General features: G+C 41.7%; 1 protein-coding gene across 2 annotated transcripts in view; it reads left to right on the top strand.

Annotated features, from left to right (window-relative positions):
• The window catches only part of LOC308403873 (uncharacterized protein), a 381166-nt gene that overhangs the window by 350262 nt on the left and 14906 nt on the right, over positions 1-15998 (top strand). For both annotated transcript variants that reach the window (XM_080893669.1, XM_080893668.1), the window contains exons 8-9: positions 9737-9774; positions 15388-15508. In XM_080893669.1, coding sequence (XP_080749795.1) covers positions 9737-9774; positions 15388-15508 — 159 coding nt within the window. The remainder of the gene's footprint in view (positions 1-9736; positions 9775-15387; positions 15509-15998) is intronic.

Below are 15998 nucleotides of genomic sequence, written 5' to 3'. Positions count from 1 at the left end.
TGTATTTTCTGGTATTTCAATACAGCATACAGTGTCCACATTATGTAATTCACTGCACACTCACATATATAGTATTATACAGTATAATGCAAGACCCAATATTTATACTTCCTGGAGTGTCAGTAGAAAAGAAGATGCAGTATATTATGTGTTTCTCACAGAGAAAAGCACATTAAACAGTAGAGCTCTTCATCAAGCATCTAAATTAAAAATTAAAAAAAACAAATCTTTTGTTTCTTGTCTAAACAGTGTCACAAGCGAAGGTCAGTGAGCACTGAAGAGTGTGTGAGGGGCAGCTGTGTGTGCATTTCCAGGGCCAGTCTTTTACTGGTGGTCAATTTTGCCCCCATACCATGCAGGATGCCCTGGATTCCCACAGATAATAATAGCTGCCAAGAGTGGTGTTGAAGAGTACAGCTGTGGGACGACTTCTCCTCTCTGCCTAGTGACAACACATCATTTCAAATGACACCTTGACCTTCTGCACCCAGTCCACTTTTTCTCAGAGACATTACATTTGTGTGAAAATACAACAAGTATATGTAGTGTTAATGTTAATAAATAGGTGGTATTTACTGACGGGGTGAGATGTTGGAAAACGGGAGTCATTTGCAGGTCACTTTTGACTCAGCAGTCACCTCTCATCAAACATTTCCCTGCTGTTCCATTGCTTCTCTTGTCTCTCCACATTTCACTTGAAGAATTTATGATCCCAAAAACAGAAAGACCCACACACAGAAGCCTCTGTTCACTCATTTGATTTCTACTTTCGCATTTAGTATGCATGGGTCAGTTGTTCAAACATTTACTGTACTCAGTATCTGCAAGTCTACAGGTGTTAGGAGAAGTGAGCGGGCCCATTTGTGTGGATCAGTGTATTCATACATGGCATGGCAAATCCTCTCAGTGATTGTTTTAACTTCTGAGAGCCTGCGTGTGTGTGCACACGATGCGACAGATAGCTTATATCTATCGGGGTGTTAAGCTGATTAGTGTGAACTGTGGCCAGGTTCATTTGCATACGTTTCTTATCTCATTAGATTAGTATCAGCCTCTGTCACCATGCAAGGCCTCGGCTGGGATGTCTTCCTACTTCGCTCTGTGCGCATAAACACACACAAACACACAGTCACCCTTGATGCCCCCTGGCAAACAACAATGCTAATGTGTAACACCAGCCAAGAAGTGCAGGCTCCTCATCTCCTCTTGTCACCAGCACTACTACACTGCTGTCACGCCAACACATCAAGTCTTGTCCTCAGGCTCTTTGTGTCCCTGGTCTTATCAAGGTCATTAGCTCACATTTTTTATTCCCATCTCTATACTGTCTTCCTTACTCATCTGATGAATTTTCTTTCTTCTTTGTTTACATTTATTTATTATTCTGGGTGTTCAAGCTGGGATAGGCTCCAGTCTCAAAGCCAGAACACACCTTGAAGTGTGAGGTGGTTAAGAGGGTGGATTGATGGATTGATTGATGGATTGATAACAAAAGTTGGCTATACCTGGGTTCCCCTGTCACCCTTCCACCCATGCCCTTGTGCTTTGCAAGGTAAACATGTTCATATTAACTTCATGGGCTGTGGATAGTCTTAGAATATCAAAAACTCTTGCATCGGAATGGGCCTGGGTTGGTTTATTATTACATGTAATTTTGAAAAATAAGACGACATATCTGTATGGTGAGAAGCAAAACTTTTGAGAGAATTTTACAACGCTTACATATTACAGCGTCAGCATCATTGTTTTCTCTATTTTCCACAATGATTTGAAGTGAGTGTAAGGGCCACTTTCATTTGCTGTGGTTTCCTCGGGCACTGCTGGTGTTTAAAGATGCTTCTCCCACTGCTGCTAGATAACATTTTATTTACAGTCATGCCTTCCTTAGCAAGGACAGTATTAACAAGTTGTCATTTCTGCCACGCCTGTGGACAAACCAATACATTGTTCTCATTTATCTATCAAGTGCTTGCCTGCTTTGAGTGAGTGGACCCACACAGGGTCCTTGTTTCAGCACTGCTCAGTCATCTCCTGTACATATTTCTATTGTCAGGCAAAGCCATACACACTGGTTGAGACAGTGTAAATCATTGCCTCAATAGCCAGCAAAGACAGACAGAGGTCATGTTAATTTTTAGTTAGAGCCAGAAGTTACAATATGCTGCTGAGGTCAGCAAATGTCCTCCTGCAGAAATATGAGTATCACTGCAGATAAGCCAAGATTGAAGCAGTCTGGAAGTACAATAAAATGGAGACCTTAGCTTTTCTAGTGCTTTTACTATTAGCAACTGATACAGAAGAGATAAAAATCACCTAATCACTTTTCTCAATTAAAGAATACTATGCAGAATTTCAAGTCATTTGGCTTGTAGTATTTGAGAATGGTAAGAAAAGAGCACAGATAAGATTATTGCAAGGCAGAATTGGCTTAGATTAACTTTCTCAGTATTGTTATTATTCTGCGACTCTCTCCCCAAGTGCTGCTAATCAGTTTCATGTCTTTTTTTGTCTGTTTGTGTTGTTTTGTTTTTTTGTTTTTTTAAAGGACTTGTGTGAAAACAATCATCAATCTCAACAATCAGTCAAACTATAAATAAAAAAAGATCTGAACCCCACGTGCATTGTCTCATTCGCTAGACTAATCCTCAAAAAGAGGAACATTTTGACGAGCTAATTTGTTTTGCCGCCGACTTAATTTGATTTACTTATTAATCACTAACCTGCTCTTACACTGTAAGGGTTGAAGTCATACGTCTACCTCGCTTTGCTGAGCTGTAGGCAAACTGATCAGCAAACACAGCTCTATGTAAGGTCACAACTGTGTGGGATATTGTTGAAAAGAACATAGCGTGCGACCATGAAACTTAAAACGGCATTCACAGCGCTGGAGTGAAAAGGATCAACACATAAACCTTGTCCTTGCACGTGGCTTTGAATTCGACACATTTAGCGGCATCGTCCCATGCACTGCACAGAAAGCGCTTTGGAAATGATTTGTTCATGTTCTACAGTTGCATTAGAAAGGTGGGTGCTGAAAGGTGTTCTCAAGGTGTTGTTTTTTTATTTTTTATTTGTGATACTTTATTTATCATTATACTTCTGATTAGATGAGATGAAGCCTACCTGTACACCAGCAGAGAGAGTAACTTCTTTTTCTTCACACTCTTGAATGTTGGTCATCTTTTTTTACCAAAAAAACTGAAGGGTGTGAGCCAGTCAGTGACGACAGTTACTTCAAACTTGTGATAAGTTTATACCTGACCTCTCCTAAGTTTAAGACTCTGTCATGTCCAGACTTGGACATGACAGAGTCCCAGAGTTTACCTTTTAGAGACATTTTTTTGTACCGTACCTCCTTTGCGATGAAAGGAGTACATGTACATGCCTTCGGATTAACTGTTAGTTAGAGTTAGTGGGAAAAAGAGAGCTACCGAGACAGCCCCTCACATCTCTGTTCCCTTCAAGAGGCTAATGCCTTATTTATAACACTGCACCCCCCCAGGTGCACACCTCAGGTCCCTGCACAGCCCCTTCTCTTCCCCACAGGTATACTCTGTGCCTGTGCCTCGTACTGTGCTACCTAGCGCACCTTCACATGCCTTTCCTTTCAACATCCCACTCCTGCGGCTGCATGAGAGGAAGAAGTTGGGGAGAGAGATACAAAGACTCTGCGTGACGCACATACAATCTGCAGACTGAAGCGGTTTCACAGCCATGGTCTCCGATGTCTCGCTGCAGTTCTCTCGTGTGTTGGAGAAAAAGAACTGAATCCCCTATCCTCCAGCCCTGCTCACTCCCGCCGAGCCGAAGAAACACCACAGAGGAGACAGAGAGAGCGAGAGATGGAGAAAAAGAAAATGTGGAGGAACACTAAAGAGATGGTGAAGTAGAATCGGAGGGGAGGTGAATGGAGAAGACAAAGAAGTGGTAGGGGGGTGTGAGGGAAAAAAAGGGAGATTGAAGAAAGCATGATAAAGAGGGGAAGAAATCGAGTCTCGCTCTTTTTAAACTTGGAGATTCTCAATCCCTTCTTCTCACTCCAACCTGCATTTCTGGGTCACTAGAGACATTTAAACTGCACTTATAATTAACAGCTATTTTTAAACAGGGAGGGAGAAGTGGAGCGGTGGCGAGGTACAAAAGCATTAAAATTGCCCCAGATTCGCTATTGAATAGGACACATCAAGGCAATATGCTGGCAGATCAAAGTGAGCGAGGAGAAAGGAGACAGGGCCGATCAGTGGGGATAAATTGTTCCCTTTATAATGGCATAAGAATAGACCTCTTTGCAGCTGAAACAATTTAATAACTGCATTCATTACCTCTGTCCAGCTTGTCTGTCTGCTGCACAATGTGTAACCGCTTTACTACCTCTCTTTGTCTCTAGTTCCCTCTTCCCCTTTGTTTTACGAACTTATCACTTCATTCCTTTCTTTTCTTTACACTCTTTACACATCCTACACCAAGTCCAGCATCCACTGCAACCTTTCCTCTAGCCCCTAAAACCATCGTCTTCTCCTAAATGTTCCAGCAGTAGCTACGGCGGCAGAGTTTCCACTGAGCCCATGTGCTGCAGGCCCCACAATGAAGATGTGCAATGTCTGACACTCTTGGAATGAGAGCCCTAATAGAAGAGGAAGCGGTTATCACAGGGCTCCCCCAGGACCAGCCTCTGTGTGCCTGACGCTAATTATGGCGCATGCAAATGAATGTGCAGCATTAAAATCAGGAGGAGCCTGCCTGCCTGACTCTGTGTGTAGAGGGGTTGTGTGTCAGTGTGTGCGTTTAGCCGTGTACGAGTGTGTAACCGGTATCATGTTTGTGTGTGTCTGTGTGCATGAGCGCGTGTGTGTGTGTGCGCGTGTAAGTTCACAGACCATTTGCTCACAAATAAGCTCCCATATTCTTACATATGCACACTTTAGGTGCTTGCGCTTGTTTGGATACATATAGGTGTGAGCACAGTTGCATGTAAGCGCGTAGTAGGAACGAACAGTTAGGCCAATATCCCTTTTACCTTTTCACACCTCCAAAGGTGCAGATGCTTAGACCCATTTGTTCTTTATTGTTTTATTCAGCAGTATAGACTCAAGGCATAGGCCATGCATCAAGGATTAGGATGAAGAAACAGGTAATAACACAACATCTCTGTCTCATTCTTTCTGTTTCCCTTTCTCTCGCTTTCTCATGCAAAGATGTGAATCCTGGCACAGAGGATCTCACAGGAGGATTCCTATAAATACATCTCCCTCACATTCACCAGCAACCTCTCCAAGAGGGCGTCTTTATTAAAACCATTTTGTCTTCCCTGTGTGCCCTTTGTATGCTAGTGTGTGCATGTATGTTTGTGTGCGCACACATACTTTTAGTATATGTATACCTGCATAGGTTTATGAGTGCATTACTGCATGTGAACGCTGTGAAAGTTTATGTACTTTTACTTGAATTTATTATTTGAGAATGTTTTTATAAGTGGCATCTTCATGTGACAGCCTAGGTCTGTTTTCCCATTGTTTGTTTCCGTGTGACTGTGTGCACTTTTGTGTGCGTTTATGTCTGTGCGCACGTGTGTGGTATATATGTTGGCCATCTTATCTCCCCATTAGCCTCTTGTGCCCTGACCAGTATTCCCTCTCTCCCCTTCCTGCTTTCTCTAATGGGTAATTTAGCCATGCTCGCCTGACATCTAGCCTATTCCTTGTTTAGTTGCCATGGCTACGCAGGCCTATGGATTGCTCCCTTGCTCCCCTGGCCTTGCTGTGGATGCTATAGATGTCTCAACTATTAGAGGGCAGAGCTGCTAAGCACAGAGCGCACACTTAGTCTCTCATATATTCGGTGTAGAGTGTGCAAATTAAAAATTGAGCACTTTGTCTTGAATATAGATTCGTCTCTTCACAGAGCAAAATCTCGGACTCCAGTAAGTAAAGTCATCGGCTGGTGAAGCCAGTGGTTTTGCTGTTTGTTTAACAACATTTTTAAGGCATTTTAAAGGCTACATTTATGTGTTTTGTGTGTTTGTGCATGTGTGCACGTGTTTCTTTTAACACTGTCACTGTTAAAGCCGAGTGCACAATAAGTGATGCCTGTGAATAGCATGCTTTATACTTCAGCATGCCTTCCAAGGTCAACCACATTGTACCGAACCGAGCGTAATTCATCTGCAATATGATGAGAGAATGCTAAAAACTTGAGTGGTCTCTTTTTCTTTTTATTCGGTTTCATGTAAGGTAATGTCTGGTATTATAGTGAGCACTTTACTATATTTTTACATTGAACTGCTATGACAAATCTGATTAGGGGCAACAACCTGCTGACAGATATGACCCTTTGGCACTTCTCAAGAAATAACTTAAATTCTCAACCCAGACAACTGCAGAAGTCACACAACAGCAGAGTGGAAGCATAAATGCATGTTTGTGTTCACTTTGTGCATTTTTATACTTTTGGGTGGTATTGATTTTTTTTCTCGTTTTTTCATTGTTAAGTGTATAACTTGCAACACATTTGAAAAACTGATGCTCTTTCCTCACAAGAAACTTCATTTTCTGCCATCAGTTTTGTGAGGTCACTGTTGTAGTTGCAGTGACATACAGCAGATTTGCTTTGTGTAAAACTTACACATAAGTATCACATGGAAGAATGAGAGTTGCATTTGAGTGAGAAAAAAAAATCCAGATTTAATCCTCATGTATTTTGCAGGACTTGCAAGTAGTAAGGGTGGGGTGGGGGGATGGGGGGTTACAGCAAGGGGCTCAGGGTCAAAACAAACATCTATGCTTGAAGTTTTTATGCTTTTGCAGAAGATCTCGTTTTTGAAGTTTTCACTACTGAGAGCTAAGAAGAGAAGGAGAGGCAAACAGGCGTAGAGAGAGTTAGGATAGGGAGAGCAGCGAGGGAAGGAGAACAAGTTAAAGAAGTGCGAAGCCCTTGAGTTGAAACTGTGCCTGCCTGGGCCTACAGAGAGCAGATGACAGTAGCTTTGGTTTCTTTTGCGGAGCTCACAGTACTTTTGCCTTACATAACCCCTCCCATTGTGCTTTTTCAATTATTTGGGGAGAAATCTTAAGTATGCATTTAAAAATGTAATGCTTTCATGTATTCCAAAGCAGGGGAAGAAGAGGGGGCGCATCACAGATCACGCAGAAAGGAGACGGCACTGACAAGTTTTCAGAATATCGACAATTATAATATTCTATAAGGTATATCAGCGGAGTTTAACATTGTGCGGGAGTGTTTTGGGAAAGAGAGAGGGAAGATAGGCACTCGGAGCAGATGCAAGCAGTGCAAACTCAGACATTCTTATTTCCTACCCTTCCCCCAACCCATATTCCCCCTAAGGTGCCCCTTTACTCCCCTTCTCCCCTCCTTCTGCTTCTCTGAGAGGTTAAAGCGCACCTTCCCACTAAAGGGCTCTGGGGTCATGCATCTGCATGTGAAATGTGAACCCGCTGACATTCCAGGGCAGCCCTAAGCCGTGCAGTCCTTTTGTTCACCAGGGTGCCAGTGTCAGGCCCAACAAGCTGAACGAAGGTCTATGTGAGCGCAAAAGGGAAGATGGGGAGAGAGGTCGGTGTGTTGTCGATGCACTCTCCAACTGTGCCAAAAACAACAGGAAAGTTATGGTTGTTGAAATGGTAGGATAAATTCTTTAATACCAGGCAACCTCCTAAAACACTGTTACCACGAGCTGGAAGTAACTGCAGAGGATATTTCTTTGGCTATGTTAAAATTGTGTTTCCTTGAAACTGACACTGGTTTAAGACAAGTGTTGGTATCAGAATTGATTGTATTCAGATAAGGTATTCAACAAGTGTAGTAAACTTAGAATCTGGAATACTGAACCTGGTATGTTTAACCTAACAGAAGGCTTTCAGGCAGACCGTGGACATGCACACTCTTTTAAATCATCCAGCACACAGAGGTGCAGGGCTGCAGTCCTTTCAGTGTCTGAATTGAGTTCTGAGGCACAAAGGGCAGCTATTCACCAGGCAGTGATGGACTTCACACTAGCCTTTATGTCCTCAGTGGCAGGCAGAGAGAGAGAGAGTGGAGGGGGGTTGGAAAGAAAAAAGTTTTGAGGAATATGTGCAATACAAAACAGAGAGATTGTTTGGAGGGCAGGAGCATGGATTGTGTAACATTTTATTAGAATATATTAATACATTTGATCAGCGTGAGCACAAGATTTCTTCGAGATATTTGTATTGTTCCCAGAAGTAGTGTCCTTTTAGATCTGTTGTAGTATTTTAGAGAAAGGCTCAGAGAACATGGTGCAGCCTCAACAGGTGTCAGCAGGTGCTAAAGCAGCATTACGGTTGTTTTTACATTAAAAGAATCTAAAAGAATTACATACAAATGCATGCACTATTTAGAAATAATATCTGTTTTGTTTCTTTGAAAAGAAAAAAATTATCTCTGAGTTTTAAGAAAATCATGCCAAACCAGAGCAAGGGTCCTGTGTAGAAATCTTATCATATGCTCTAAGTGTCTTGATATTTCTACCAGTTTAATTGGGACTGTATCTGTCAGAAAATTCGTAGTGTGTCTCATTCGATATGAAGACTGAGCACAGAGTGTGAACCTGTGACCATCGTGATTCTGATTTATTTGACCTCATGTCTAATCTGTGATGTATCCATCCATCCATTTTCTTACGCTTAACCAATTCAGGGTCACGGGGGTATAACTGGAGCTTATGCCTGCTGTCATGGGGCTAATAGCAGGACACGCCCTGGACAGGTCACCAGTCTATTGCAGGGCTAACACAGAGAGACAGACAACCATTTGTGCTCGCATTCACACTTTTTGCAGTTTAAAATTGACAGTTTTCGAACTGTTGGAGGAACCCACACATTTGTAGGATCCTTGTTCTTTGAAATCTCTGAAAGACCTATGTGCCCTGTTGTGTACGCCTAAATGTTGGTGTGTGTGTGTGTGTGTGTGTGTGTGTGTGTGTGTGTGTGTGTGTGTGTGTGTGTGTGTGTGTGTGTGTGTAATTTCCCACTTACACTATAAATGCTAAAAAGTTCATAAAACATATTCACAAATGATGCTGTGCAAACATGCATGTTGTTTATCATTATCATATTATTATTATTGTGATTATTTATTTTTTTTTTTATTATTATACACTTTCACTAAGTCTAACATATTGTAATTGGCCTTACACTCCCATCCTGCATTCCTTCCCCTGGGGAACCCAGTCCAGAGTGAGTGATTCAGTTAACATTACTACATTAGAGCTGTCCATCCATCCGGTCTGCTTTTCCAAACACATTCATCCCAGTCCTAGTTAAAACACTGGGGGATCTCCAACACTCCACCTTTATATACCCCCACCCCCAAAGTCTTTTATGATGTCCATAAAATGGAAGAGTGCAGCTTTACTTGAACTAATAATATCTGAGCTTACAGGGCTGTGATTGATGATCTTTAAAGCCAGCCCGATCGGTCTCATCTTTCTTCAGATTTTTATCACTGACTTGTTTGCAGTCATGTGCAATCACAAGCACCGGGAGAGGTAACAAGTGCTTGATGTATGATACTTGAGCCACTTTTGTCAGCTGCGCATTTCCCTTCTCTCCCTTCGTTTTTTTTTCTTTTATCTTTTTCTTTTCTATTTTAACCTCAGTTTTCTATATTTGTTGCCTCGCTTGAGTTGTGGACTGTTTGGTTTACTCTGTTCTCTCTTCCTCACGCTGTCTTTCTCTCTCTCACTTGTTTTTTTTTTCAGATGGTGGGAATGTCTTCTCCTGGGGGATGGGGCAAGAGGTAAGCCAAACATTTTTCCACTTTTGGTCCTGTTGGGATTGGCAGACTTAGAACTGGACTCCACGCTTTTTTGTTCATGTCATGTTCTCTTTGTGTCATTTTAACTTTGTCCTGTTTTGAGATAATTGGAGAAAATTGTAGATTAAAACATTTTTGTCTCCAAGCGCTCCATTTGAGCACTTAATATACTTTATGGTGTGCCAAGAATGCACATCTATTTAAATTCTATAAATCACCTTTATAGGCTCTGCTGTTTGTCCATTTCGACTCCTCTGCTTCACATAGGCAGAACAGGAAATCCTTTTTATGGGACCCTCTGATGTTTATATATGAGCATGCCCCTTCAAATGTGCATAGCCAAAAGTATGTGTATGTGTGTACGTGTGTTAGCTGGCCCCATCCTACTCCTCTTTTAGATAAAAAAAAATCCCACCTGTCACTAAGGATTGTTCTGGCCTTTTATTTAAGATGTTCTTTAAAGAGCTGCATCATTACACAGCCCTCAGACAAAGCCCACAGAGTATAAAACCTAGGCCTACCTCAATCTCTCTCTTCCCATCTCTCACTTGTTCTTTTTCCTCTTGGCTCTGGTGTTTATCTGTGGGGATGTTTGAAACCATGGCCAAAATGCGATCGTGTTTACAATGTGACAGGATGAGGCTTTGCCAGGACAGTGAAACAAACATGTAGGTGAAGGTTAGGGAGGCGGCGCAATAAAAATGTTAGACATCAGCTTTGACGTGTGCCTGGCTTCTGCACTACATTCTTACATTGCAGGATGGCTCCTAGTCTAACTACACTCATTGGGTTTTCATAAGCATTGTAATGCCTTTATAAGTTTAAGTTAGTCTCTGCAAGGACACAATGTTTTTCTTTCCTCCATGATGTTCTTTCTCTCGTCGAGTGTCCTCCCTCACTCATCCTCTACTGCTTCTTTCCCTTCCATTTTTCCCTACTCTTCTTCCATCTCTTCTATCTTCCTCTTCTCTCTTCTGTCTTGGAGCCATTCTGATGATTGATTGTTTCTCTGTGTAGTCTGACAGGATGTAGCACACTCTCGGCCCCTGGGGCCCCCGACAGACTGCACCACCTGATTAAGTCTCCCCCTGTAATCAGCCGCATAGTGCCACACCAAAACCACTCCCGTCAACACATTAAAAAAAATCAGAAAGGTTCCACCTTCTGAGAGATAACACTTTGTTTTTTTGCACAGGAAGAAGTGAAATGAGGGGACATCTTAAACTTTTTTTCTTTAGTAGGCTGATATCTTCTCTCTGGGGCTTAAAGGCTCTTATGTATCAGTAGAAGCAGAAAAAATGAAAAAAACAAAAGGTCTTAAACTTAATAAAGTTCTCTTGCCTTACCAAGGTAAACCCAGACAGCTATAACCCTTTTAAGGGTAGTAATAGTATTACAGATAGAAATCTCATTGTTTTCCTCCTATTGAAACTAAAAGACAGACGGCCTGCTTGGTATCACATGATTGAGGTGAGAAGGAATTTGAATGATGTCAGAGAGCAGGTGCCACAGCCAGAATCAATCTGCTAACAGAATAACGGTGGTAGCAAATAAGCGTCAAGGCAAGTAGAGAGCTAAAATTGATATATCATTCATTTTGTGGAAGAAACCATTGCTTTGACATACACCCCATTCTTTGGATTAAATAAATAACAACCGAACCCAGTGTAACTTATTTCATGACCCTAATGCAGGAAAATACAGAAAATCTACATTTTAAAGCCTTGTGCTGTTTCCTGATATCAATTGTGCAATAGCAGGGTCAACTGACTTAATTCCTTAAGTTCAACAACCTAATCAAGCCTTGTAGGAGTCTTTCTACAGCTTGATGGCTGCCGTCACCTCCAGTGTACACCATCTGGTTCAGGGGTTGCCGTCATGACGGACACCAACCATCCTGCAGCCCCCGTCTCTGTGCAGTGGAGGCACAGAACGTGGTCCACTCTGATTCAGTGTCCCCAAGCTTTCTTGGACTGCTGTTCTGCAGGAGCATTGAAAAGCTCCTCTGCCTGACGAGCACACCCTCATTATGCATTTTGGTACATTAGGGTTGTCCAGCATCCTACTGGACCACCTGATCCAACCTCACCAGGTGGGGAGCAGTTAACAGCTCAGTTCCTCCCTTCGCCCAAGTGTCCAAGACACATGACTATAGTTCTGATGATACAGTTACAAAATCGATCACCTACCTCTGACCTAGGGCTTTCTTGTGCCAAGTGCATTTAGGAAAACCCTTTTGCCCTAACATGGTGTTTGTAATGGATAAACTGTGGTTAACAAGCCCAACAACAAAACGCCCCTCAGGTTTAGATTGAGCAGGCCATTCCTCCCAGTCACAGGCCCCCAGGTCACTGTTATTCCCTACATCCTCTATGGCAGTGTAGTGCTGGGCTGGGCCACCTTCCAGCATCATGCCTAGGAACTCCAAGAAGGTTGAATACTCTGAACTCTCATTCAACACATAAGCGCTAACACCCATTCCCCAACCTTAATGGTGTAGGGAAACAACCCTCTTAACGTGCAGGCACCAAACGAGAGGAGATGAGAATGAGATGAGTTGCAAATTACAGAACATTATTACCAATGATTTTAAAAACTTTAAAAATCCTTTAAAGAATTGTTTTTAATTGGGCAAAATTGAGAATTACAACAGAAAAGTAATGTATAGCTCCAGATCAGTGTGGCTATTTAGCCTGTCTACTGCAATCCTTTATATATTGTAATGAGGGTGACTCATCCAACATAGTAAATAATAAACAAGCCATCCTTATGGTGGTAGAAGCCCTGGGCCTTGTTCCAACACAGTTCAGGCCTCATCGAACCTTGGGCCTATTCCAAATTGATGCTAATACAGTTTGGGATTCAGCTGTAAACTGAACCTTTTTCATTCTATAGATCTGCAGGTCCTTCCCTGCACGGAAGTGTGTGAAAGTGGAGGAGTTTGTTTGTGCATTAGTGTGTGTTCATGCATGCTTGTGTAGTGTGCGTTTATGTATTCTCATTCCCTCAAATGTATGTGTACATAGTGTAAGCATCTTTGCCTGTGGGTGTGTTTGGTATTTTCACCATGCTCACATTTATATCTGTCTATGTTTTTCTTTTCCCTTCCTGCTAATGCCATCAGTACACACATTGTGACTGATGATAGTCGTTGCCACACTCTGATGCTCTACTGCTTAATGTCCTTTTTGTTTATTAATTAACTGCAGGACATACAGGCTGAGAGACACCTATTGATTCTACTGCTGCATTAATTGATTTTGTGCTTCACTAGTCATATTGTTGCTGCAAGATCATTACGAGGCCTCTGTGTTGTCTTTGTGGTGGCGCATTATGTGTTGACATACTGTGTTGTTTTTAGTTTTGTGGGTAAAGTGTTGACTGTGGTTGTCATTTTGAATGGATATGTCTTTATTTTTCTTGTATGATAGAGAATTCAGAACAAGTGGGTGCTGCAATACCCTGACAACCAAAGCCCAAGAATGCACAAATGTCACAAAAATAGTTGTACATTTTATGCATTTTTGCAGTCACAATTAAAAACGTCTTTTGATTGCTTTTGCCATTAGCAAATTACCTGTGTTTTGCATGAAGACAATGACAAGTCTACAAACACTCATCAAGTGCTCACTAAGTGGTTGTGAAACCGTGTGAGTCCCATGCAAACCATTAATGGAGACAGTTGGTTATCTAAAACTAAATTCAAAGTTGCACCATTGAAACATGTTGGTTTCAGCAGGAAATGCTTTTACTGTGTAACTTTTTTGAGTTACACTTTCACTTAGAGGTTAATTAATGAGTGTTAATGAGTGTTTGCAGATGTAAACTGTGGGTAACTAAAGCAATTTGCTAGTGATCAAAGCAATCACAAGGTTTTCTTTTTTTTTTAGTGCATCATTCCTCTTGCAGAAGACACATTTTTGCCATAGGTAGCAGAGGTTGCCAGAGGGTCACCAACTGGTCTATAGGCCAGTGTGGCTAACTTCTTTTCTTTCATGCCATATGTCCTGTACCTAATTTGTTCTACAATGTCTTTGTACTTATTAAGTGAAAAACACAGGGAAACAAGTCCTGCAGCATGTTCTCCAGTTGTAGCTACATAAATTCTAAAGCAGCAATCTGAGCTGAATTCTCTGATAAACATAAGAAACACAATAGCATGTGCTCTAATTACTGTGAAAGGAATTGAATTTGTTCATTAAACCGATAACTCAAATGAAGTATAAATTAAATCTTGTGATTTTGTCAGCTTCATATACATGCATGTTTGCAATAAACACAATAAACCTGGATTGTACTGTAGAAAGTTGGCTGACATCTAAAATGAGGTGAGAGTGTTCTCCGATATAGAGCAGTGTTATTCTATTATTGAAACAAACACATTGTAGTGTTTGTGTGTATCTGACTGCCAAAGGTTCCCTAGTGAGTCTGACCGGGGGGTTACAGTGTAACCAAAGCATCTGTCTCCTGCTCACCATCCAGATCAGCCAGTTCAGCTTGACTGGGCCCAGTTGTCTTGGTTTCATACTGACGACTGTCTGGGAAAGGTCTGTCTGGGGTTCAAGTACATTAAAGTCATCCGTTCCCCTCCCACTGCGCCCCAACACAGATGGCTCCAGATGCAGCTGGCACAGCATGGAGCAGCACCTGACAGTGCTCATTCACTCAGACACACAAAAATACACTTAAACAAGTACAAACACATGCAGACGCACAAACAGGTATGGACACATGTGTTCACTTAGTGCACCTAAATGCAAGTAAGCTTTCACAGGCACACTCTGATGGAAGCACAATGACATTCACACCTTAAATACTTAGATGCACACACTCACAGCAGGAACATATGCTGCCACGCATCTACAAATCCTCACAGTAGCGCGCATATGAATAACCAATTAAAGACTCCGATTACTGCATGGCGCACACATAGACTCAAAAGTAACCCATACATATTGTGCTCACTTTCAGACATATGCCAGGGCATGCCGATGTGCACAGTGCAGAAAGCCTTTATCTCTGCAGGAGCGGAGAGGAGCAGGGCAACTGACAGGAGTCAAACTGAACACCCTCACAATGTGTAACAAACAGAAAGATGTAAATTAGGAACAAAGCCTTCTTTTGTACTGTGGGAGATGCTATGGCTATTAAGGCTCTGTGCTGGATAGGGGTGGTAAATGAAACATAAAAAGAAGTAGACTTATGAATGATGAAAAAAATGCTGTGTGCTTTTTTTTAAATAGTGCTTCCTCCTTAGAGACAGCGATTTGAACCAAGATGAATTGCCTGTTGCCCATCTCATTTATGCAGTACACAGCAGATATTATAACAGTGCTTTACAGGAATGCGCTCATGACACTCAGCAGGTGATCTACAAGTCCTCTTTGACAAATATAACAACCATCTTTTCATTTTTGCAATGGCAGGGCAGCATGATTTAACAGATGAAAGATGGACTTACTGCTGCCTGCAAAATGGTAAAATTATAGGAATAGTTAAATAGTGACACATCCTATCTGTAAGCAGTGAAATGGCTTTTGTTTTAATGTTTATTCTACTTCTGTAACTTACACTGTATCGCTATTTTACTTGCAGGGACAGCTTGGACTCGGAGAGGACAGACTGCACGTATCGACTCCTAGCCTTCTCAACTCTTCACAGCTTTCTGAGGTCTCGCAGATACGAGCTGGGGACAGCTACAGTGCAGCTGTCACAGGTGAGCCAGACATCCAAAATGCAATAGAAGACCACTGTTTGATCCTATCTTTCCTGCGGCTGTATTATTTTGGCCTGAAAGCATTAAGTCCAATTAAATAACATTACTTAACTAAAACCCTCAATGTCTAATTGTCACTGCAAATATCTCTCATTGTGATTAAAAAGTCCTAAAAGTTGTATTCACTCTACGTAATATATAAAAACCACTTATTAACTTGAAACCCTTATTTTCCCAGTAGTACCCCTCACTGTGGCTTTGAGCCATGCAAATTTTTCATCTACATTATTTCGTTGAGTTTTAATTAACACAACAAGGATTCAGTGTCCTCAAATGACATCACTCGGAGCACAAATTCAACCTCATTAGCTCTCAATATCTCTTAAGCCAAATGAAACTGCACAACACTGCACCCAGTTTCAGCTTCTTCCGTTAGGTGATATACACTGAAAAAAATATGTTGTTGGATTTACTTAATTCAATGGTGGAC

Source organism: Rhamphochromis sp. 'chilingali' (genome assembly GCF_963969265.1).
Source record: "Rhamphochromis sp. 'chilingali' genome assembly, chromosome: 10".
Taxonomy (NCBI): Eukaryota; Metazoa; Chordata; class Actinopteri; order Cichliformes; family Cichlidae; genus Rhamphochromis; species Rhamphochromis sp. 'chilingali'.
Note: the sequence above shows the minus strand (reverse complement) of the source record. Positions and strands in the feature narration are given on the sequence as shown.